Consider the following 23858-nt stretch of genomic DNA (forward strand, 5'->3'; position numbering starts at 1 on the left):
TCATTGTGTGTAGAATTCACATCTCTGCAGTCTTAAACTTGGACCTTCTGTCCCTGCCAACATCCTGGTGACCGCTGTTATGCCTGGGAGGTCAACAACCTCAGAAATGTGCTCTGCTCTCACTAACCAGAAGCAGTCCTTCCGGCTTGCAGCATTCTGAACACCCTACTATTTTTTTCTCTCTCTCACTATTAAAGACTTACATAGCATCTGCAAGTCTCTTGAATATTTCTGTAAACAAAGACATAAACCATCTGCATATTGCTCCCATCCTTTCTCTCTGTCTTTCTATGTATATGTGTCGTACTCATGAACGTCTAAACCATATGTTCTATGCTCAGCGTCCTGAGTTTGTTGAAGGCAGACAGAGAGACAGAGAGCAAGACAGCAGCAGACACACTCCTACACTGAATATTTGGCCTTTTTATTTCAGAATACAGTAGGTTTGAATATGAAAGTTCTCTATCTGAGTCTGTGAAAGATAAACAGAAAAAGAGATTGTGAAAGAGAGAGAGAGAGAGAGAGAGAGAGAGATTGGCTTTCAAGATATCTTCAATGCATCAGCTTACAATTTTAAAAAGAAAGTGTCCCATGTCTGACCCCACAAATATTCCCAAACCTACACACACTCAAATGCACACACAAAAGAACAAAAGCAAATGTTAGCAATTGTCTACATCTACATCAAAAGGGGTAAAATATTCCAGACACACACAAATGCACATACAAATACAATGATGTAGATATTTTAGATGCTTCATAAACCTTTGAGTAGAGAGAGAGAGAGAGAGAGAGAGAGAGAGAGAGTTAGTGCATTTTCTGCAATAGCGAGGTCTTCAAGACAAAGAAGTTTGTGCTTTCCAGATTCTTTTTAACATTTTTGCTTTGAGAGAGAAAAAAGAGAGGCTGGTGAGGGGACAACTGTTTATAGCTAATATACCTTAAGTGATAACAGGAACTAAAAAGTATGATGTGTCATTCATTCATTATAAAATTAATAAATTATTATTTTTGAAAAATCACTGTTGTATAAGAGAAATAAAACACCTTTTGACACGCTGTTATAGGAAAAGAATCAACTGTGGGGTGGCAACAGCATCACACCATCTTATCACTGATTATTTTTCTGTAACAGCAGGCACTCGTGTTTTTTCCTTCCTCTTAGCGAATTATATTTTAATATTTTCATCTCTACTGAATCCTTTTTTGCACTGTTATACAGAAAATGCTGTAAAATGTGTTTTTTTTTCTCTCTCTCTCTCTTTCTCTCTCTCTCTCTGTCCCTTGCTGGGTGTGTGTGTGTGTGTGTGTGTGTGTGTGTGTAGGTTATGGCTTTGTGGATTTTGACAGTCCTGCTGCAGCGCAGAAAGCCGTGGCCTCGCTGAAGGCTAATGGAGTGCAGGCCCAGATGGCCAAGGTAAGAAGACCCATGAAGCTACACACACAACCTGCTTGTGTTGCTAATAATCATGTTGCTAATGAAAATGAAACTATATCAAAATATCACCGATTATGACCATTTTTGAACTAAAATTGGTGTAAGCATCCCAATTAATCGTTCATTTATTGTAATTTAGACCTCCTCATATGAAATGCACTGAACAGTACATCTTACAACTAAATAAAACATCAGAAATTCTATATTTAATGAATCCCAAAAAAAAAAAAAAAAAACACTGCATGAAGGTCTGCTGCCAGAGCTTTTAAAAACTCAAAGGAACCAGATCTCAGCATTATCTTAGAATTCATTTTCCAGGGTTCAGAACACTAAATAAAAATGTACAGAAATCAGTGGAGATAAAGAGATTCTCAAATCAAAGCTTCTTCTGTACTTGCAGTGTAAATGTGTGTAGATTTGTGAAGTAAAACTTCTGCATTATGGCATGTAAGCAGTGCAATTCTGAATGTAATTCACAGTGGAGAAGAACAGAGGGATAAAGTACAATAGTGCATTATGTGCCTATGATTTATGACTGAGAAAAATAATTTTTGGATGACTTTTTTTTTTCCCCCTGACAAATGGAACGCAGTTCCTATTTGTGTAGCGGATTCCTAATTTAGCTCTTCATTTTAAGGGCCAGAGAAAATATCCCTCTGGCTTAATATGTGCCTTAAGATACAAATCACACACACACACAAAAAAGATAGAAGACAGAGAGACAGACAGACACACACACACACACAGATAAAGAGAGAGAGTTTTATTATTATTATTAGTAGTAGTAGTAGTAATGGTAGTAGTAATGGTAGTAGTAGTAGTAGTAGTAGTAGGTCTGCTCCCAATGTTACAGGATTTAAATTGAAACCCAAAACATATTATTATATGCTAGTTTTTGAATATTTATGTGGATATCTGTGTCTGTTGCGACTGTCTTTATGAGTTTCTTTTTTAGGCTATCTAAATAAACTTACTTACCTACTTACTTACCTAGTAACAGTAGTAATAGCAGTATTAGTGATAGTAGTAGTAGTAGTAGTGGTCGTAGTGATAATAGGGTGAGTCAAATGAAAACCTTAAAAGTGTGGCAAAGTACATTAAATCCTTAGTTGTAAACTTAAAAATGTACTATGGATCCATTGTTCTCAGCCCTTCCTACTGCTAACTTAAACCTGATACACCTGATATACTGTGAAATCTATTTGAATAAACAATGAAAAATAAATCAAAAGTCATTGTAGTAGTGGTAGTAGTGGTAGTAGTAGTAGTAAAAGGTTGAAGATAGAAGTCTTGTAAGGATCGCTGTGAGTTTCGACTAAGATTCTGATGATATTACATAAATACACTTGTAGATCTCCAAATGTATCTTTAGAACAATGATAGAACAGCAATTAAATCAGCTAAATGGTCTGGCTTAAGGCTCATCAAATTAAATGCGAGCACAATGAAACAGTCTCTTGCTAAGTCCTGCTGAAGCTCTTTTCATTAAGACAGATCTCTCGTTTCAATGCTCCATGCATTCAATTCAAGCACAACTGTTCACTGGATCTTTTTTTGCAACACTTACCATGTATCTCATATTCCTATATAATTATTATATACAACTCATTTATGAACAATCATTACTGTTTTTGTTTCATTTTACTCTACTCAACTCTACTCATGACTGTACACACATATATATATATATATATATATATATATATACTGTATATACACTGTATATATTTACACTAAGGATTCTTATTCTACTTCGCTGCAATTTTGGAGTTAGTGTATTTAAATCTTCCCTAATGTGTCTATGTTTATTTACTATGTAATTAGTTTGGACTGAAAGTTTCCACTTTTAATTAATACAGCACAGCAGCAGCAACAACAAAAACATTGTACAACTTTACAGATTATAATGAATAACTTAAATCAATCACTTGAAGCGCTCTATGATGGCAATTAAAAATCTTTCATTTCTTATCATTCCTAATAAAATGCTGTACATTGTCATTATCAGACATAGGCATAATGCAGTATGACACTCAGCATTATGGAGAAAAGTGACACTAATGTTACAGCATGCCATGAAGGTTGTAATTATAGTTGGAGATTAATGAGGAGATATTAGAGTGTATGAAAATGCTTACAGGGCATTTCTGCCCAAGTACAAAGAATTATAAGCAAGAGTTGTAATGAATTATAAATACAGACTTCATAAAAATGCAAACAATCATTTACCATAACCCATATTAGCAAGCAAATATAGTAAGGAATTAAAGTGTAATACTAGGAACATATAAAGTATCATGAATATTAAGGAGAAGCAGTTTGTTTTCCATTAATCTGTCAGTGGAACTATTATATAGAGGAAATGTTAAGTCATCCAAACATATTGCAGACATCCCAGAATTCATCAGATAAAATTAATTATCACAGAATCTAACTACTACTCCAGTGTGAGGACATTGTGGGATTGGATAGTCTGTTCATGTCGCTTCACTGTGACAGAATTGTTGATGCCTATTGAGGCTGAGAGAATGAGAAAAAACCTACCATCTCTCTCTTTTCTCTATCTGTCTTTTTCTTTCTGATTGGTAACACAGTACTATTCCCCCTTCAGCTTATTACACTGAATTACAAGGTGTTCTCTTTTGATTGCTGTGTCTGCTTCCCAGAGGTAACAAGAGGCCTTGTTGCTTCCTAGACAGCTGCATGCCTCATTGAGCAGAATACACATTAAGTAAAGGTGGTCAGGCTGGGCATTTACAGTAAATTACTGTACGTTGTCTTTTTTTTTTTTTTTTGTCGACTATGGGGAGGGGTGAGGGACTGCTGACTGCTGCATTGGTGTTTTGTTGTGAGCTATGGAGAGAAAAAGCAGCCTGTTTTTGCTGACCCAAATCCCCTGAAGACCATGTGAAGGAATATCTAACCATTCTATAGTATAGGACACACAAATAGCAGAGAAAAATGTATCATGTGGCAACAAAATTCAACAAGCAGCCCAAAGGACAAATGATGTCTATAAGCAATGATGTAATTTCATACTATCTTAATTAAACTTATATTTTATTAAAAAAAATCTTTCAGTTTCTCTTTAAGATGTTTAAAAAACAATGCAAGATATAGGTCATAGCACATCTGCACATTTATACACAACTCACAGCTGTACTCACCTCTTCTCTCCGAGCATGAGTGTTAAACACCAGAAGATTGATAAGAAACATTCAATTCCATCAAATATTCAATTCCAAATAAACATTTCATTGCAGAAATAATGCAAAGAGAGTACATTGGGGTTAACAACAAACTCCACCCCTACTGGTTTTAGGAAATTGTGTGACTTCTGTTTCTAAGGCTATTAAGTAATGAATACAACACAACAGGGCATGCTATTATAGGAAAATAATGACTTAAAGAGGTTGTGTGATATGTTCTCCAAATAACATAAAATCCAGAAATGTTTTATTTCTCTTATTCCTCTTTACTGTTTTCCCCTTCTTGAAGTTTATAAACCAAATTAAATGCATCTTTTCATGCCACCTAGAAACCAGAAATCACATAGTCTCCATCCTGAAGAGTCTTTTATGTCAGAAAACTATACCATATCAACGATTACACATTTTTAAAATCTGTTTATGTGGAGCATCTGCCATATAAGTCCCTGGATAATTAATTACTATAGAAACAATAACATATTAGGATAAGCGCATTAATATAAACCAATGATTTGATTCATACCCAGCACTATTGCCAGACCTGCTGTGATGGAAAAATTAATCATTAAAATTAATCTTTCTGAAATCAACACATTTAAGACACAAATATAACATTTTCTGGATAATGAACAAACATCTCTTTGTGGAAATTTTTGCAGAACACCAATGATATTTACTGTCTTCTTCTGGTTTCACTCAGCTGTCCTGACCATTACCAAAAAAAAAAAAGAAATTTCAAATTCTAATCATACCCTTTTTGGTTTTTGGCAAACAAACTTAAGACAACTCAACTAAAAATTGTACAATTATATGTTAGAATTGGTCAGTTTTAAAGTCAGTTTTTTTTTAATATTCATATTCTTTGTTGTATGATATGATGTTGGGTCACTGATCTTGTTCCAAAGACCTTGATTGTAAAATTGGTCTCACGTCATCTCCTACCTGCCCAGTGACCGTAGAGTTAAATCATTAAAGAAGGCAGTTTGCCCTGATTATAGCCATCTTGAGTATCAGATGTCTGATGTCTGATGTCTAAATTCTGTTTCACTGAAGAACTGAGTGAAGTAAATCTGATATGCGGTACTCACTGGAAAAACTGAAAAGTTTGATAGCCATGATTCCTGCCTCTGGGTTTGCTCAATGGCTGGTAAAATGTAACTGATTTTATTAAAACGTTTTTTTCCAACCAAAAAATATCATGGATTTTGTTGGTCTGATCATGTTGGTCTGCATCATGTCCAGGTGTTTGTACCATCTGGACATAAAATTGAGGCCGAGCTGGTGACACAGATGCTATTATATATTTTTATCCTTATTTAACTGTAAAAATCACACTATTACCCTGCTGTCTATAGTGATGTATGATTAATCTGCTATCAGTTCAGTAATGTGCTGATACATAAATGTAATAATCTGTGCTGTTCCATCACAACTGTACAAACCAGTGTAGATTTCAGCACTCGATATTATTCAGGCTGATTACATGGTCTAATAAAGCAATTAATGGAAATCTGTGAGACTGTGTGGAGTGTGACGCTGCAGTTGTTGTATAACACGGGGAAGATGGAGAGCAGGGTGAAGTAAGGAAGACTAGGGCATTAGAAAGTGCAGCCTTCAGTTTTACAAGGCTTTTCTTATTATTTTACATGTATTTATAACCATAGGGATGATTTTTTTTCTACCCCAGCCAAAGTTTCTTCTTGTATTTCATTTGAAATGTATTAACAGAGTGGTAGGAACATGAACTACCAGCTGGTAAGACTTCACTGGCTCTCTTTGTAGTCATTTCTCTTTCTGTCAGTATTGTAGTGTTTTGGTGTTCTCACAAAGTGAGTTAGCACACATCCCTTTGTACTGCACTAACAGATAACATTGCTGCTTCCTGGAGTTTGGGACCGGGTTACTTTACTGGGCCAGGTTATGGAAGAGAAGGAATTTCATTTGCCATGGAGGTCTTAACATTACAGTATTGCAGTGCCATAAAATGTGTAATAAAAACTTAACAAACTTTAACCTCATATTCCAGAGAGAGAGAGAAGGACGGTCTGCTTCCCCCTGGGAGGCGCCTTAGAATTTATTGCACACTGTCTGTGTATGTATGAGTATCTGTGGGTATGTGTGTGTGTGTGTTTGTGAGTACAGACATGTGTCCACATCAACACTTTCCTCAACACAACATGCCAGTGCTGATGTCACTGCCTAATCTGGAGCCATTCTATAATTGTAAAGACCCTTGGTTCTCAGTCTCAGTCTCAGTAATTCTGTAAAAAGTTACAGTAAACAACTGTAAAACATTTACAGTAAAGTATTATAATATCTTCCATAGTATAAAATAACATAACCCAGTACATTTGCTCATTTGGCTGATACTTTTAAAAACAGAGACTTACCATTGATGGAGAATACAACTAAGCTAAAGGTTAAGGATTTTACTCAAGGACACAACTGTAGCAGTCTGGTGGTCCTGGGACTTGAACCTACAATCTTCCAGAGTGTAACACAAAGCCCTAACCACTGAACCACAACAACCAGCTTGCAATGGTTTAATCATTGAATTAACACTCACAAAAAGATTACATTGACTCAAGGTGAGCTGGTTGATCTAGTTGTGGCTCAGTGGTTAGGGCTTTGAGTTAGAGATCAGAAGTTTGTGTGTTCAGATCCCAGAATTGTCAAACTGGTTGATCCAGCCATGGTTGGATCCTTGAGTAAGTATCTCTGTTGCTAATAAATTACTGTAAAATTTGCAGCCATTTTTTACAGTGTGTGGCATCACTTTTTCACCATAACAACACATGAGCAAATTAAGTTTTCTTCATAACTCCCATTAAAATAAGACATGAACTGAATGCAAGTGTGGGTTTGAAAAATTTGGCAAAATTGAATACTACAACTGTGAATTATGGGTCTAATTACCACTTCATTGGCAACTGCAATTTATAAAACAAGAGCTACATTTCTAATGCTAATACTAGGGTTAACGCAATACTTCTTTTGAGGAGCTGCACACAAATATCTGTCATTTTGCGATCATCTGTATAATCATCTATGACTATATTTTTAGGTTGTGTTTAGATGCTGAGGGATTTGAGTTGGAATGGTGAAAAAAAATTTAAATCAGAAATAAAACTTGGTAACAAATACTTATTTTAATTACTGTTACACCATATTCTAGGACCCTGTAAGTAATAATAAAAGTAAAATCGTAATAGGAATGGTGGAAATCTGGGCCAATTGTTAAAAAGGTTTGCTGGTTTCCTGAAGCAGCACCGGTACTGGCTTCAGCATCGGCACTTTGTCAATGGAAATTGAGTAGGATATCATTTTTCTCACTAGTGGGGTTTGTTCTCAGATTGTTAAACCGATGTGTTCGCTATCATTTATAGAATCTATGTACCATTCAGTTCTTTATAAAGGTGCACAGAGTGAGCTAGGGAGAGAGAGAGAGAGAGAGAGAGGGAGAGAGAGAGACAGAGAGAGAATAAATGGGGGACATTTGAAGTAGCAGAAAAATGGCTCACATCTGTTTTGACTTTCTTCTGTCTTTGCTTAAAAAAACAACAACAAAGCCATTTTGGTGGGCAGCACCTGGTGTCCACACTTTGATATCCAGCAGTCTTTTGTGCAAGTGTCTTTGTGTGTCCGTGTGTGTCCATGTGTGTCCATGTCCATGTGTGTGTCCATGTGTGTGTGTCATTGCATATAGGTCGGTGTATACCCAAAGACTACTTCTCAGATGCTCCAAACAATCTGTCATCCACAGCAAAGCTCCTGCTGTATAAACAGGGAGAGCTCAGAGGAGAGTGGAGATGCCCGTCAGAGCTCTGAGAGAAGGATGTCAGAGACGAGGAAGGTTATGCTTACTCAGCACAGAGGTCTTATAGTCAGGTCTTGCATGATGCTCTTGACAGCTTAGCTTTTAGCTGTGTACATTGAATATTATTCAATATTACCCTGTGGATGAGAATGTTCCAGTATCCAAAGTATTTAAAAAGGTTTCTTTTCATAAACCAAAGCGCACATTTAAATGGTAATGTCCTTTAGGTTCTTTTTTTCTGTACTGCAGTCATTACTTTATTGTATGGTTTTGCTGCTGCTTCCTTATCCTGCTTCAATTTGTCCTCATCAGTCATACCAATTAACTTGGTATGGACGGATTATACTGCTCTGTGTGTGCGTGTGTGTGTGTTCTGTGTGTGTGTGTGTGTGTGTGTGTGTCTGTTTCTGCACCAGTGTGTCCACCAATCCTTTTCCCCCCTCTGAGCAACAGAAAGATAATTTGACAGGTAGAGCTGTATCTTTGGCTTTCATTATGAGTTCTTCCCACAGGCACAGAAATTGCCAGGTGGATTCACCTAGAGTCTGTGTGACATGTGTGTGCATGTATGTGTTTATATGTGTGTTTGTGTGCTAATCCAAGCAAGCGTGCATGAATATGTATAAGTATGTGTGTGTGCATGTTTCCTGTGAAACACATATCGTGCCTGTTAATTAGTGCAGCTGACTTCAGCATACGCTAGTGCGCCATAATGCCTTTTGTTCCCGCTGCACAAAACCATTCCCTCAGACCGATACGGGAGTGTGGAAAATACGCTTGTTCATTCTCCACATGTCACAGTCTTATAGAAGAGGCAATTGGGGGTGAAGAATTGCTCTTTAAAAGAGGAATCCATTCCAACGCCGATCTCCTAAGCCCGCGGATAAAGCAGCCTTGCAATTTGAAGCTCTAGTTGCATCGGTTTTATAGGTAGCCTTTCATGTGGAAGTTTCACTGGCTCTCGAGTCACATGCCTCATCACCGTTGGAGCAGGCGATGCCCTCCAGGGTTACATTGATCCCACTCACACTGAGAATTATTTATTACCACCAGTGTCCTACCACTATTACCATTAAGTACCATTCATTTAGATACCCAGTGTGCCATGTTTTTTTATGGAACCTTTTGTTAAGTGCATGTTTTAGTGCACTTATCTTATCTACCCAGGTCCTCTCAGGTGTTCAAGTCTGTTAGGATATACAAATTGTGTGTCGTGCTCTGCTGTTTGCAGTGAGTATGTGGTGTACTGAAATATAATGGAGTACTAAAATCATGTTCTGTCTTTTCTATGATTTTGAAATGCTGCAATTTTGTGCTATTATGCATTTATTTGAAATAGTCAGCATTCCTAAAGGAATGCTGAGTGAAGAACGGTAAACCCATTTACCCGAAAGTCACTTAGAAATAAAGTATAAAGGAAGTTTGTTCAGCCAGTAGACATTTATGCAAACGAAATGATTTTTGTAGAAATATTTTGTAGAAATTACTCTAAATCTGCATAATTTGTCATTTTAGAGATGCGACTACTTTTTTAGAGGGCAGAGTTTGCCATTATGTGTGTGTTTTGTTGTTTTTTAATTGTTTTTTAGCAATGTAGTTTTGTGTATCTAATCAGACATGGAACTTTTAGGTAAACTGCAAGTAACCTTAATTGTTTTTCATTGTATTGGGAAGCTGGATAAAATTTCATAAATACAGCCTTCATTAGACTTGTTATATTGTAACTGTTGTGAATTTACATATACTATATTTCAAACATTAATTGGTGGGCTTCAAAAAATGTAATAAAAATGAAAATTATGAAAAAATTCTTAAAACAGATGATTGAGATTAGGTTTAAAAAAAAAAGAATGCTGGAGTATTTATTTAGGTATGCAGTGTATGTGCCTTATTATATATGTGATTGTAGAAGTAAAGCTCAGCAAGCTACAGTTTTTAAAATTCCTGTGTGTGTGTGTGTGTGTGTGTGTGTGTGTGTGTGTGTGTGTGTGTGTGGCTGTGAATTCATTCAGGGCTGAGGGTTTAGATGACCTAAAGGAAAATTAAGGGAAAGCAGGTCACTGCAGTTAAAGGCATTTATAATAACAAATCCAAGGTCAGTGCCAGTAAAGAGGGAGAGAGTGAAAGTCTGTCAAGGTGTATGTGTGTGTGTGTGTGTGTGTGTGTGTGTGTGTGCTTGTGTGTGTGTGTGTGTTTGTGTCTTCTAATACCACAAGCCCAGAAGTGAATTACGCTGTGGGAGTCAGAGCTGCACCTGTCGCAGAGACTTCTGCTGCTGGGTGATTGGCAAGTCTGCTAAGACATGCATACAAACACAGACACACACACACACACACACACACACACACACAGCAAACACAAATTAGGAATAGTGAAATAAATACACAGGCACACATGCACATACAGCCTCAGAACATTCCTCTTTGGGTTGCGTGTGATGGTGGAGGATATTTTCAGAGAATTCCGAGGAAACTCAGTGCATTCAGTTTCTTGCAGGCATCGCAAGCGTGACTGTTCCAAATTGCACAATCTTTGGCTTCATCATCAGAAATGGCTGACTTTAGACCAGAGTTACTCTGCATTCATACTAACAACTGTTAAAATAACTTGCAACAATTGATTTTCAGCAACAGCAATAAGTGACACAGCAACATGAAGACAAGTGCTAATTAGAGAGCTTCTCAATTTTATGCAAATGAGTTATGTTATGGTAGACAAATGAAAATGACTGGCTCAAGTAAATTCCATAGACCAATCTTGACTGGATGTCCAACATCCCCACAGACTTCAGTTCCTACCTGCTTTTAGTCCTTGATGCCCAGAAACAAAGAAAAGCTGACAACAGCAGTTTTGATTTTTTTTTTTTTTTTTCAGTTGTATTACAACATTATGGCACATGATGGTATAAAAGTAACATAAAATGTTATGTAAAAGAGTTTTTGTCCAATTTGGACACTACCATTTCTTGATAGGAGGCCAGTCCATCTCAGGGCACTATGCACACATACGTTCACCCACTCATTCACACTTAAGCTCAGTTTCAATTTCATGCCTGTTTTTGGGAGGTGGGAGGAAACCAGAGAACCTAGTGGAAACCCACACAGACAAATGGAGAACATGCACAGAATCTCCACAAAGACATTAACCAGAGCTCAGGACCTTGGAGCTGTGATGCAGCAACGCTACCCACTGAGCCACTGTGCTGCCCCATCTAGGTTTTTACTGTAAATTAGCTTATAATATAAGTTTTCTAGATAATACAGTTAGATACAGTATGTGTGGGCTACACAGTTTTAGCAGAGATTGCGAGATTATTTTGAATTGCAATTCAGTGTAACTGCAAGTGGCTGCATGGTTGCAGCTATTCCTTCTCACACTTCATGATCTGTCAGAGTTCATAGTGCATTCATCAGGAACAGATGAGTTCAGGCATAGCTGTCACAGAGCGTGGAGTGCACCAGTCATCTGCTGTGAAAGCGGTGTATTTAACTACAAATTATGTGTAACACAACAGACATGCCACTGAATGGAACAAATTAATTGCTGCCTTTTGTAATTCTGCAAACACAACTCCTAATAATTGCTCAGCCCTGTAACAGGGACAGGAAGGAGCTAAGCCAAGATCAGCACTCTATCATGCTCAGAGACTCTTGATACATTTGGGAAAAGCAAGCTTTTCCGTCTTGAAATCCGCCAGAATGCCTGGAACATTCAGCCAAAGACAAACAGTGGCGTCGCAACGCTTATTGGAGTCAGAATTACCTTTGATCTTTGGTTAAAAGACTATTACCCGGAAGACTCAGCAACACACACAGGACCTGGGACTGCTCTTATTACCACTCATTAAGCCATGCTCGCAAGGGTCACGAGCCAACAAACTCGTGTGTCCCCCCAAACTGGGTGTGCTTCATGTGTAAGAGCTACAAAGCAGTGAAATCTAAACCCATGCAATGTTTTGCAATCCAACCGCTGCTGCAGCTAAATTATCCTTCCCACAAAGAGGCTGGGAGGAGGGAGAGAATGAAAAAAAAACGAACAAATAGTAACAGTGTGATTACCTTCTCCACACATTGACATCAAATCCCTGTTCCCTAAATATCCAGTGAAGGGTATTTCCCCCTTTCCTGGGCTTGCTCTGCGTTTTGTGTGAGTGTGTGTTGTTGCCATTTGGTTTGGTAGGGGCTCTCGATGATTGAAAACAGATGCCTTGTCTTTTGTAGTTGTCTAGCAGGGAGAAGTAATGGAGAAAACAGAAAACAGGACAAGGAAAACATAAAGGAGATCTATTGCGACACAATGAAATGAGTACGGGAAGCAATAAGCACCAGGCGCATTCCGGTTGTGTAAAATGGTGGCCTCTCTCTCTCTCTCTCTTCTCTTCTCTCTGATGGTTTGTATAACATAATGCGGCTTCCTTGGTCCATGATGCCACGGCAGAACCCCAATCACACCGCGACAGAATACAATATGAAATGGAACCCGGCAAACCTATTGCCGTCATGTTTCTCTTGTGGTTTTGTAATTCAAATCTGCCATTGTTTATTGCTGTTTGTGAGGGAACTTTAGAGTCCTTTGTTTTTTTCTGTTGAGTGACATTTTTCTTCATTTACTTTGGCTCATTGTTATGCTCTGACAAAGTAAACTCACCCAGTCAGGCATGTAACAATGAAATGTAATCTTTGCAGAACTATGGGGCAGTCATGGGTGTGTTCTATTGCTTTTTTTTTATCATCAGACTGAAAGGTGGACCTTGAGGACCTCTGAAGATGTGTGAGGTTAAGAGGAAGGGTGTTGTATGTAGGAGTGGTATGCTCTTAAATCCAATGGTTCCTAAACAATAGGAAGAGCTCCAATTGAATTATGGGTGATATAGTCTGAATGGGAGTATCTCCGAGCCTCTGTCAGCCTCTCAGCAATCTCATTAGCTGTCCATTAGCAGCTGTGTGGGGAAGGAAGGGCTTTTAGTGGACGCACTCAGGAAGTGTGGGGGAGCTGGGTGCCTAAGAGCCGACGGGTAAAGAAGAATGTTGTGGACGTTGATGAGTGTATATGCCTGTATGTGTGTATATGTTGGGGTGGAGGTTGCCTACAGAGATAGGCTGAACAGACAGGGGAGGCAAGGCAGGAAAAGGTGTGGGAGTCATCATCTGAGCCTTTTCCTAGAACTCAATCAAGAGCGCTGCACCACTGAGCAGACTGCCATATATTTCCATCCAACTGTTAGCAGGAGAATCCAATATCGCGAATATCACATTTCAAATATGAGAGGGAGAGATAGTGAGAGAGTCACTGTGACTCATCTCGTCATCTTCACTATGTCATTTCACCCTCACTCTAATATTTAAGTCTCAGCTCATAACAGTCCTGTCATCCATGATCTCTCCCATGGCTCAGACACTTCAGGGTGTCTATACTAACCCTATACTAAGTTTCACCCACACCCCAGCATGCCCACTAGGTCTTGGCACACTTTCGTAGCAAGGTACACACAGCCAGCTAGCGTGGGTAGTTGGCAATCATATGAACGCTGTACACATCTGGGAGACAGAGAAGCTCTTCATGTAAAATCTAGCCATATTTGTGAAACTTATTACATGGTACTTTAGCAGGGAAGCAAAGTTTTTAGACTATTAACCCACAGTTATGAAGGGACAATTAAAGGAAAACTCCACCCTGAAAGACATAAAATGCATTTATATTGTTTATGAATGGGTTAGCGATTCTGGTGCTAACTGTTGGTTGGTGCTGTATTTTTGTTATTCCTGTGAAAAATTAGTAAATGTTGGACTCAGAATGCAATGCTTGGCTAGTTAGAAATCTAGTTAGAGATGAGAAGCATGATGGTGTCGACTGTGGTATTAGCATAAAAGTTGAAGTTTTGGATCTTGATCTGTTTGAGCAGAGTGTACAGGTGAGGGGGTGGGACAGCTGGACAGATTAAATCACTAACGTGCCGCTGCATTGCTGTCTTCAGTTAAAGATGAAGCAAGTGCAAATTCCCACCGGCACCACTATCAGCAGGTAGTTGAAACCAGTGTGGGGAAACCATTAACCAAAGTGAAAATACACCAACATGTCGATAGAGTCAACTCAGAAATTTATTATACAATAAATCATGTATGCCAGTAAAGATCACATGTGACTTTAATAAACATGTTCAGATGTTAAGAGTGGATTTTTCCTTTACGTCATTAGTTGGGTATTAGCCGTTAACTGACAATCCTAAAAGTACCAAACAAATCTGCCAGAAAGGCGTATGGCTTGAAAAAGGATCCATAGGCATTGCTTACATGTAGTTGGCAGCAAAACCTGCACTTCCCACTCCTTTAGGCTTGCCAAGTTTCTATCACCCAACTATGAGCTGGTCAACTCTACTCCTGGAGCCCCATTGCCCTGCAGAGATTTATGTTTTGACGCTGCCAACACACCTGATCCAGCTCATGAGGTAATTATCAAACCCTCCATATGCTGGTGTGTTAAGAATAGGGAAAACTGTTGCCTCACTCATTCATTCACTGTTAACTATATAGACTCTTGTATATAGAGCACTATACAGTATCTTGGGCAGTGAAAGAGACAATGGTATGAATTCAGACAACACTTGAGTGAACCAGTTTCAAATATGTTGGAATTAAAGGCACTGGTCTCACCTGGACATGGCCATTTCTTGCTGCTTGTGATTCCAGAAATGCTTTTTTCTTCCCCACATCAAGATAGAAGTCATTTCATGATAAGTAACAGTTTAGTGAGATTTACAGCCTCTTATTTGATTAGCTCTGTGCTGTAGTTTTGTATACATACTGTATTCCTCAATTATGACCATTGGTCATTTGCAAAGAAATCCCCATTTAATCCCAGCATGCCAACATGTTGATCCAGTGGATTTTGGAGGATGACTCCATTTCTTCCCACAGAGTGAGTTCATATTGATAATTTGAAGGCAATCACCACCTGCTTTATGTCCAGGGAGATGAGCTGTTCAAACAAGCCAGTGGGTTTCAGCAAATCATCTAGTAAGAAATCAAGCCAGTTTTCAATACACATAATAAAAGAGTCATAGAACTGCAGAAGATTTAGTTTCATTTGGGACACATAACTTTTTTCCCCAGTTTTCCCCCGGCTTTCTCCGTTTAAAACATCCGCACCAATAGGTAGCTTCAATTTGCTTTGAATGTGTTCACATTGCTTAATAAGTGATAGCATGTGCAATATTTATTTCACTCAGTTGCTGGTATAAGCACACAATCTTTCCATCTGTATAACTATGCACTGTAATGTTGCAAAGGAAAAGAATAGCAAAGTGGATTTAAAGATGTACATCATTGGTGGCTCAGTGGCTTTTTTTGCAACATGGACCACTTTATATCTTTTTTTTTTTCTGTGAGATGACTCACATTTTTATTTTGTCACTATGGTCTGATATATGCAATTTGGATTCACTATCACAAGGCACTTGTGTCCGAATGGCATTGGACACAAAACAATACAATAAATTTCAACAAGCAAATTTTGACTCAAAAAGCAAAATTTGAGTTAAATCAGTCTTGCGTTAGTCAGACGAGGTAAGTTTTAAAAAAATGCTATGTGTCATGAGCACAGCTCTACAAGACTATCATAATCTTTCTCAACAAAGAGGAAATTTTTATCTATGTAACATTATTACTAGCTTGGATAACTTGAATGATTTAACATCAAACCTAACAAAAATGTTAAGATAAATTTTGCTGTGTGTTTCTAAACTAAAGTAATTTAGGCTACCATTTGGCTACAATAAGCTGACATTTTTCACTGTGTAGTCAGTAGTGGCCTTGAATTTAACTTAATATTAGCTTAATATAGGGTAGCATAACCTTAGCTAAAAGAAACAGGACACTTAGCTAAACTTAGCTACCTCTTTTTTTATTGAAAAGACGCTGATGTTCCACAAGTACACGGGCTTCGGGGTTTTTTTCTGATCAGACTTCATTTCATTTTCATATGTAGATCTCAGAAAATGAAACAACTTTCAACAAACAGCACTGATCAAACAGTGTGTTATTTGTCACTTAATGGTGAATCGTTTGTTTGTGCCAATTCTATAATATATGTAATTTTTTTTAAACATAGTATATTGAAATACTCCTATGTGTTATACATACAGTGTATTTGTGTGGGGGGTTGGGGATGGGGGTGTGTGTGGGTGTGTATTGTGTGTTATCAAATGAGATCATCGAAATGTACAATATGTATCACTAATTTTCAGGTTTTTCACATTATCAGTGGTTTAAACTGGTAGGTTTCTTTGGAAAACATTTCACATCCTTTAAAGTCAGAGTTTGTTTGAAATGACAGAGGGATAAATGGATGTGAGCTCATGACAGACACACAGGGAGAGAGAGAGAGAGAGGGAGAGAGAGATGGTGAGTGGTTATCACTCCACATGGGATTGCATTGTGGAAACAGCTGCTGCTGGCGGAACAGCATGTTCTCTCAGGCTGAACGAAAGAGAAGAGAGCGAAAGCAGAGAGTTATGGAACAGTCTGGAAGAGTCCAGCCCATCACACAGTTAAACTCACACCACTTCCTGTGTCCTGAACGAGGGCTGGGTCAAGCTGCTGGGAGAACTGCAAAGGCCAGCTTTGATGAGCTTACTCTGTGAGGCGTGTGTGTGGGTACGCTAGTAAGGCATTTCTCACGCTCCTCTCTTACTCCCCCAGTCTTTACCATGCATGCTGCAGCTCTATAACTGATTCCTGGGTACGAGGCACATCGATTGGCTGCAAAGACCATCTGGCACTAAATAAAGACAAATGAAGGATCTTAGCTCTCTCTCACATCACCTCCCAAAACACTTTTCTTTCTCCAAACATACCCACAGGATTCATGCTGCACTGAAGACACTGAAGTTTACCCGCAAAAAATACGGAGGACAAAACATCCAGTGTTTTTGTCTTATACAATTCCGAAATGGGTGTTTCCCCATCAGATCAAAAAGTCAACAGCAGGAAAGCCAGCAGCTTGTGATTAATGCCTCAGCTAGCATTTGATCTCCCAGTTCCATCCTCCTCTGTGCGCCCAGAAACAACACAAGGGCGGCAGTCATGTTTGATCCAAACACAGACAGCTCACTGATGCCTGGAGATACAAGGTCATGACTGATGGACAGGCTGATGGATGGTGTTTGGGGTGCAGGAAATAGCTCCCTACCCAACCTCAGCAGGTTACAGCTCCACTCTCTGACCCACACTATGATATGGAGGGTGCAGGATATACAGCCATGACAATCTTTGTTCTAAGTGTGCCAAAATATAGCTGGTTGAGGAATGGGAGAAGGATATTCTAACAAAAGCATTCGAGATTATCACAAGAAAGGGAGGCAGATGTAGCATTATCAGAATTGCACTGATTACACAGACTAAAAATGATTCATGTATGATGAATGGTATCTTTACTGTACTTATATAATCAGCAAGGACATTACATTAGTACAATAGTAATAAGCTTCCACTACTACTTTATTACGTAACTCTTTTAAGCGTATAAATATAGATTTTAAAGTTCTGTCACTGGATTTCAAAGCGTGCTATGATTTGGCACCTGCATATTTGACTGTCTGCATGTAATCAGCTGTGTTCTGAGATCAATAAAGATCAACAGATTCATTATCTTCATAACAGTGAAGTGGCTCATGCACCTAAACTGGAACTCATTATCAAACTCAGGAAGTCAACTACAACATGCAGCAGACACAATCATTTTTTCAACAGTTGTCAGTAATCTTTTCTTATGTTCATTATTATTTTTTCTTTAACAAAAGTGGAAAATAAATAGCAAGTAACAAAATAAGGATAATGAAATTCTATTTTTAGCTGTTCTTCTTTTCTCTATTTTTATTAATAAATGATTTATTTTTTTCAACCATATTTTTACAGTATATATACTGTATATAATGTGTGTACACACTGATGAGCCAAAAACATTATGACTGCTCACAGATGAAGCAAATAATGTTGATTATCTAGTAACAATGGCACATGTCAAGGTCTGGGATATATTAGATGGTAAGTGAACAGTCGCTTCTCATGGTTGACGTTGGAAATGGGGAAAAACGGGCAGGCGTTAAGACCTGAGTGACTTATGTTATGGCCAGATGACTGGGTCTTAGCATCTCAGAAACGGCAGGGCTTGCGAGGTGCTGCCGGGCAGCAGTGGTGAGTGAGTACCTACTGACAGTGGTCCGAGGAGGGACAAACCACAAACCAGCGACAGGGTGTAGGATGCCTAAGGCTCTTCAGTGCATGAGGGCAACAAAGGCTATCCCATCTGCTCCAAACAGGCAGAAGGGCTATTGTGGCACACGTCACAGAAAATTCTTAGCCACAGACCGATTAGAGTGTCCATGCTAACCCCTGTCCACCACTGTAAGAGCCTACAATGGGCACGTGAGCGTCAGAACTGGACCTTGGAGCAATGGAAGAAGGCCACCTAGTCCAATCAGTCCCATTTTCTTTTACATCACGTGGACGGTCAGGTATGTGTGCACCATTTACATGGGGAAATTATGGCATCAGGATGCACCGTGTCATCAGTTTGACATCAATTTGACACCTACCACCTACCTGAATGTCATTGCGAATGTCACTGAATGTCACCCCATCATGGCAATGGTATTTCCCAATAACAGGGGCCTCATTAAGCAGGATAATGCGGCCTGCCACACTGCACTGCCACCACTGTTTGAGAATGGTTTGATGAACATGACAAAGAGGTCAAGGTGTTCACTCGACAAATTCCCCAGATCTCAATCTGATCAAGGGTCTGTGGAATGTGCTAGAATAACATAACCAATCCGTGGCAGCTCTATAAGCTGCTATCTAAAAAAATTTATATAAGTTGCTATATAAGAAGTTGTTGTTATTAGTAGTAATAGTAGTAGTAGTGGTTGTGGATGTGGTGGTAGTAATAATAGTATTAACAGTAGTAGTTTTGGTGGTAGTAACAAATATAGTAGTAGTATTAGTCATGGTAATAATAATAATAATAATAATAATAATAATAATGGTATTTTTAGTAGTAGTAGCAGTAGTAGTGGTGGTGCTAGTAATAATAGTAATAGTAGTAGTCATAGCAATAGTAGTGGTGTTGGTAGTGTATAATAGTAGCAGCAGTAGTAGTCATGGTGCTAGTTATAGTATTAGTAATAGTAGTAATATTATGTGCTATAGGTAACTTGGTATTCAACCAGTAAAAACTGATATACTGCACATTCCCATCCACAGCCTTATTGGGACTGTAACACTTGTTCTACATTGTTTTGTTCCTGTGCCAGCAGTTGTAGACATTTGTAGACATTACTAAAGACGGCGGTGGTCCTCTGGCAGCAGAACCTACATGAGCTCACTGCCGCGCTGGCTTAGCATTAACTTTCTCCAGGCTAATGGCCGCCCCAGGCCTTCCAGCAGGGTCTTGAGTAACACTGCTGGTTTTACACTCCACATGAGCTCACCACTGAACTCCTAGAGCGCAATCACATAGGAATTGATAGTGTGTGTTTATAATGGAAGAGAAGAACACTATGTCATTTTGGCTCTTTGATCAACATTACATCAGAACTCTAATGTACCCACACAATGGAGTGGGTAAGAGTTATTAAAACCGAAAGTGTTTATAAGTTGCAGAATATTTCATGCTTTGGTCCCATTAGAATGGGGTTTATGTCCTGTGTGGGCACTCAGTTAGAAATTTCTCATTAGAGTTTTTCTTATATTTCAGTCTATTTGGCAATCAGGGAGCAAATTAAATACAGCAACCTGCCACATTTGGCATATTGCATTCGCATTGCGTATATTGCTTGGTTTTGATACTAATCTGCATTGTATTGAAGGCAGACTAAACCGTAACGTTTTCAATATTTTCTCATAATTAATGGACTACTTGTACTGAGAACATATGAGAGCACCTGGAAGTACTCTTATTTTCTCTGCGACTTAATTCGTATGAAATCGAATGCATCGGGTCCAACCACATCTCCATCGGTTGTTCAAATTCATATGAATTTCTTATGAGATCAGGTTTATAATTTGATCGATGGTTGTGAATGTGAAAGTCAGTGTGTGTCTGAGGAGCTTGGAGACATGGTTCAGTAGCAGCAATGTGATCCATCACTACCTCTCAGCCCGTCCTTCATATCCTTTATCATTTTCTATTGCCTGTAAATCCGAGGTCATGGCAGATAAGCCTCAAAGTAGGATGTGTGGGTGTAGGTGTGGGGGTAGGTGTGTGTGCGTGTGTGTATGAAAAGACTCAGGGTCAGATAGCTGAGAAATATCAGAGCACTCATGTTGCGAGTTCGTGGAAGTATAAGAGGAAGTAAGAGTGTGTGCGTGTGTGTGTGTGTGTGTGTGTGTGTGTGTGTGCGTGCATAAGTGTGATAGAGCCTGAGAGAGGAAAAGTAGTTCAATCTTGTGTCTAATCAGGGCTGAGAGCAGCACTGCTATGTACAATAAGCATCAAAAATAAAGCTTCAGCATGAGGAGATGCATAATACTTGCAGTAATGGTGTGTTTTCATCCATATAGGACTATCAAAGGCAAGAATTCTTGTATTTACCTGTTAAAATGTTCCCTAGGGAGGTTAAAATAGATGTTAAAATAGATGTATATTAAGGTAGGTAACTATTTTTCCACGTTTGGGACTGGTAGCACGTGTGACAGTGTGAGGAGGAGGTTGTATTTTCCAGGGCGTCGTGATTGTGCCCTGTCTGCTTCCCTGATTGCATGGTGTAGAGGAGATTTACAGGCAGAGGCAGAAGCCATTGATCAAAGTTTGAGGATAGCAGCGGCCCAAGTGTCTCAGCAGAGAGCACAAATCAACAGCTGTAACCTTTCATTCTTATCTCTCTCTCTCTCCTCTGTCTTCCTTGTTCTCTCTCACTGTGTTCCTCATCTCTTTCCTTCTTTATCCTCTCCCTCCCTTCCTCTCATCCTCGCTTTCTGACCCCATCTTCCTCACATCTAACAGAACTTGATTACTGTGTGTGTGTGTGTGTGTGTGTGCGCGCTTGCATGCACACTTGCACAAGAGCACTCATGTGTGTCAATCTGCGGAAGAATGCATTAACATTTATGACTCGTGATGGTGGCCTTGATAGTGAGACAGAGTAGACACACGAATCCCTGCTGGCCCATCGGCGTGCCACGCTGTCACACACACCACCCATTAGGATGCCGACTAACTGCTCCTCTGCATCCATTAGAATAAAAGTGTGTTAATGGCTCTGCTTCAGCTGTCTGTCACTGATTAGAATAAATAAGGCACGAATAAGGCTGGAGCAGATGAGCTCGCACACTTCTGCTCTGACCTGACAGCCTCACACACCACCCGCAGAACACCAGCTGAGAGAGCTCTGACCTCTACCATCACATCAGTGTGTATTTGTGTGTATGTATGTGAGCGGAAGAAATGTGAGCAGTATGAGGTGAAACTGAGGATACATATCATGCATGTGTCATTTGAAACGCATGCTACGTATCTGCATGTGTATACATTTGTATGTGGGCTTGCATGTCCATGCCGATGAGTGGAGGTGTTTTTCTCTTGTGTGTGTGTGTGTGTGTGTGTTTGTCTGTGTGGATTGCATTTGCATGTGTTGTCCTTGCTCAGGCGGCTGGTTGCGAGGGAGGCCTGGATGCTAATGAGGCTGAATTCATTGGTGATCCGAGCCCATTTAGTGGCTGCATGTTTTTCGCTGACTCGCCCAACTCACCCTCTCCAAAGAACTTCTAAATAACCTTGTGCCACCAGGTTGATAGCTTTCCTGCTGAGAGAGAGAGAGAGAGAGAGAGAGAGAGACTGCAGATACCCAATGGGTTTATCTCACCATCTACACATATAGATTATTATGTTGAAGCTTTGTTGCTATTAGACAAGGACTATACTTATGAATGTGCAGAGGAGTGGCTGCTAAATTGAGCACTGTTCATTTGAGTTTCCACTGTGGACCACATAACGGCCCCTTCAGTGGGAACAGTATGAAAATAGCAAACAAGATTATTTATTCAGATTTAGTCGTCCAAACTACATGGTGGTTTGAGTCTTCCCAAGCTCATATTGATAGTCCTGCTGCAAATAGAGTACAAATGATGGAGAGAAAATAAATATGCATCTTGAGTTATTTAGAACATGTATGGATTCTTGTTCTTTCAGGACACATGTTATTAAAATATATACAGATACTGTTAATAATGCTCTACCTCTTCTTGGAGGTTTCTGCACTTCTGCCTCACCTTCTGCTGCTGTGGATGGTCCTACATGGGCACTTCCCAAAAGTAGTTTATGATTTAGTCTCAGCCTTCTTTCTTCAGTGGATAATCTCACCTTGATACTGTAGACGGTACCTAAGAGCTGCTGTAATCATGAAGACTATGGTCCTCATCCTGAACATCCTTTCAATACACTTAGGACCGTTTGACTTTCTAGTAGTTGTAGAAGAGTAATGATTTATAATCCCACTATCCAGTGTCACACACAAGAGGATGGGTTCCCTTCTGAGTCTGGTTCCTCTCAAGGTTACTTCCTCATGTTGTCTCAGGGAGTTTTTCATTGCCACTGTTGCCTCTGGCTTATTTATTAGGCATCTAAATATAAATCTACATCTGGATTTCTGTAAAGCTGCATTGTGACAATGTCTATTGTTAAAAATGGTAGACTAATAAAATGGAACTGAACTGAATTGAACATACAGTACCAATCGATTTTTGCATGCTCATACCCATGGAGTTTAATTTATTTGGGCTATTTAAGAATAATGCATTTTTAATAATAGTGAAAATCCACACGTGGAATTCTGCAGTGACCCAAACAGTGTTAACAAATCAAAACTATCTACATCACTTCAGTATGGAGGGTTACATATTAGGCAGTATTACTGTCTGTATAGCTAATAAATATTCATGTAAGTAGTGAATATAGCAGTTATTTGAAAATATTAGGAGCTTATTATTGCTTTAGTTAGCATTCTAATATGTTTATTAGTAGCATACTAGTGCTGTATTTAGCATTCTAATATGCTTATTAGTAGCGTCTTTGTGCTGCATTTAGCATTCTAATATGCTTATTACTAGCGTCTTTGTGCTGCATTTAGCATTCTAATATGCTTATTACTAGCGTCTTTGTGCTGCATTTAGCATTCTAATATGCTTATTACTAGCGTCTTTGTGCTGCATTTAGCATTCTAATATGCTTATTACTAGCGTCTTTGTGCTGCATTTAGCATTCTAATATGCTTATTACTAGCGTCTTTGTGCTGCATTTAGCATTCTAATATGCTTATTACTAGCGTATTAGTTCTGTATTTAGTGTTCTAATATGCTTATTACTAGCGTATTAGTGCTGTATTTAGTGTTCTAATATGCTT

At 39.0% G+C, this 23858-nt stretch overlaps 1 protein-coding gene across 2 annotated transcripts in view; it reads left to right on the plus strand.

Moving 5' to 3' along the window:
- rbms3 (RNA binding motif, single stranded interacting protein) overlaps positions 1 to 23858 on the plus strand; it is a 129175-nt gene that overhangs the window by 44202 nt on the left and 61115 nt on the right. For both annotated transcript variants that reach the window (XM_026914446.3, XM_026914445.3), the window contains exon 4: positions 1326 to 1417. In XM_026914446.3, coding sequence (XP_026770247.1) covers positions 1326 to 1417 — 92 coding nt within the window. The remainder of the gene's footprint in view (positions 1 to 1325; positions 1418 to 23858) is intronic.

The sequence above is a fragment of the Pangasianodon hypophthalmus genome, chromosome 1 (genome assembly GCF_027358585.1).
Source record: "Pangasianodon hypophthalmus isolate fPanHyp1 chromosome 1, fPanHyp1.pri, whole genome shotgun sequence".
In the NCBI taxonomy this organism is placed as follows: domain Eukaryota; kingdom Metazoa; phylum Chordata; class Actinopteri; order Siluriformes; family Pangasiidae; genus Pangasianodon; species Pangasianodon hypophthalmus.